Genomic DNA, 2,296 nt, shown 5'->3' on the forward strand with positions numbered 1-2,296 from the left:
TGGGTTGTTTATCGCTCAGCTGTGAAGGAAAGAGATTGTGAAATAGGTGAACAGAAATAGAAGCAGTGTTCATTGCTGTTTTCTTTTTGTGTTGTGTTGTGTGTGTGTGTGTGTGTGTGTGTGTGTCTCAACTGCGATAAAGATATTTAGGCCACCAGAGGAGAAAACTATTGCGCAATTTATCAAACCGATAAACAAACAAAACCGTTACTACACTAAACGACAGAATCAAAGCAAGCAAACAAACTGAATTAACAACGAGGAAACGAAATGAGAAGGGAACACATTAACAAATATAGTAACTAAATAATGAATGAACGAATGAAATACAGATCAAATGAATGAAAAAACGAACGAAAGAAGAAATGTATTAATGAACGAAAGAATCAACAAACGAACGAACGAATGGACGAATGAATAAACACTGAAACGAACGAACGAACAAACGAATTAGCTGATTAATTAATGAAATAAATAGAACAACGAATATATACATCAATAATGGAATGAATAAATAAACGAAAGAACGAATGAACAAAGGACGGGCGCAATAGCCGAGTGGTTTAAGCGTTGGACTTTCAATCTGAGGGTCCCGGGTTCGAATCACGGTAACGGCGCCTGGTGGGTAAAGGGTGGAGATTTTTAGGATCTCCCAGGTCAACATATGTGCATACCTGCTAGTGCCTGAACCCCCTTCGCGTGTATACGCACGCAGAAGATCAAATATGCACGTTAAAGATCCTGTAACCCATATCAGTGTTCGGTGGGTTATGGAGACACGAAAATACCCAGCATGCATGAACCACGACAGAGTCATCGGTAAGTCGATGTTGGTCGTGTAACGGAAAGAAGAAGGAAAGAAGAAGGAAAGACGGGAGGAAGGAAGCGAGGAATGAACGATTAATCAAATGAACGAATGAATGAATGATTTGTTTCTAACAGGCAAAAATCTGCAGTGTGAAACTCTGTGAACTGTGTCATTCTGACAGGACGAACTGCCGTCGAAAAGTATGTAATGCATACATTGTTGTTGTTATTTTGTGTATTCGTATCATCGAGCGCACTTGTGTGTGCGTGTGTGTGTGTGTGTGTGTGTGCGTGTGCACGCGCCAGAGACATAGACTTAGTCCAACAATACTCATACGCACAGGAGCTACAGAAAACTATGGTGCAAACAATCTGACAAAACTTGCAAACATACAGAACACGTGAATCAAACAGACATGTGAAATTCGCCTACACACTAACAGTACAACAACAAAACGCAGTACCAGACCTACTCGAAGGTGATCAATTTCAGGAGCTCTGCTTTCAATCTGGTTGCGTTGGAAACAAGCAAACGAACGAGAGACAGACACAGACACAGACAGGCAGACAGACAGTTTGCGAGAACGTAGGCACTTACTTTAAACCTTCTCTTTCTTTGTCCCTTTCTCGACTGGCAGAAACGAAATTCAACCACCACACTTCGTACGGGCCGCTGTGCACAAAATGAACGCGGAGAAAACAACTCCAATGCAAGTGTCGACACGCTCCAATGATACTGTAGCCCTTTCGCTATGCAATATTGATCGGGGCTTGATTCTGACACATCGATCTCCCTTCTTTCTCTCTCTCTTCGATCAATTCGACCTCCTTGTTTAAGCAAGGAAAATAGAATGTTAGTTAATAATTTACTAAGTGAAGTCAGCAAAACAACGTCTTGGGTTCGATCTGCTATACCTCTCAGCTTTTTAAAGTCCGCTCTGGTGGGAGTAGTCAGCACCAGAGCTTTTATATCGTGTCAGGGTATTGGGAAAGCTCAGGAACTGCGCGGGAATAATGCAGAAGGCGATCGGGACATTTGTGGTTATTGCTTCATAGCCTATAGTATAGTGTTCGATATGTGATTGAGATAGACCAGATCTATAGGCCTACTCCACCTTGTAAACATACGAAAGGTTATTGGTCCTGTACTGAGCGAATTTTCGCTTCTACTGCCACGTGTGTTGCGAAAGTTTTCGGTTCACCTTGTGCCCCCCCCCCCACCCCCCCCAAAAAAAGGCTGAATATAGCGCGAACTGTCGTTCATACAGTTGCCGGAGTGTTGCAAGAGTTACTTGAGTGGAAATTAAAGGGGGAAAAAAGATAAGGAGAAAAATTGCCATTGTCAAGCATTTCTTTTGTTGTGCCGGTAGACGAGTTTTGCAATTCCCGATTGGTACTTCCACAGAATCTCCATGGTGGTAAAGCACTCTTGTCATTCTGGCGGGTTTGTGTGTGTGTGTATGTGTGTTAAGCAAGGGTGTGTGTGTGC

At 42.6% G+C, this 2,296-nt stretch overlaps 1 protein-coding gene across 1 annotated transcript in view; it reads right to left on the reverse strand.

Annotated features, from left to right (window-relative positions):
• Positions 1 to 1,775, reverse strand: part of LOC143275965 (mechanosensory protein 2-like) — a 17,721-nt gene extending 15,946 nt beyond the window's left edge. Inside the window, exon 1 of the mRNA XM_076580322.1 lies at positions 1,406 to 1,775. Coding sequence (XP_076436437.1) covers position 1,406 — 1 coding nt within the window. The 5' untranslated portion in view covers positions 1,407 to 1,775. The remainder of the gene's footprint in view (positions 1 to 1,405) is intronic.
• Between the last annotated feature and the right edge of the window lie 521 nt (positions 1,776 to 2,296).

This window comes from Babylonia areolata, chromosome 31 (genome assembly GCF_041734735.1).
Source record: "Babylonia areolata isolate BAREFJ2019XMU chromosome 31, ASM4173473v1, whole genome shotgun sequence".
In the NCBI taxonomy this organism is placed as follows: Eukaryota; Metazoa; Mollusca; class Gastropoda; order Neogastropoda; family Buccinidae; genus Babylonia; species Babylonia areolata.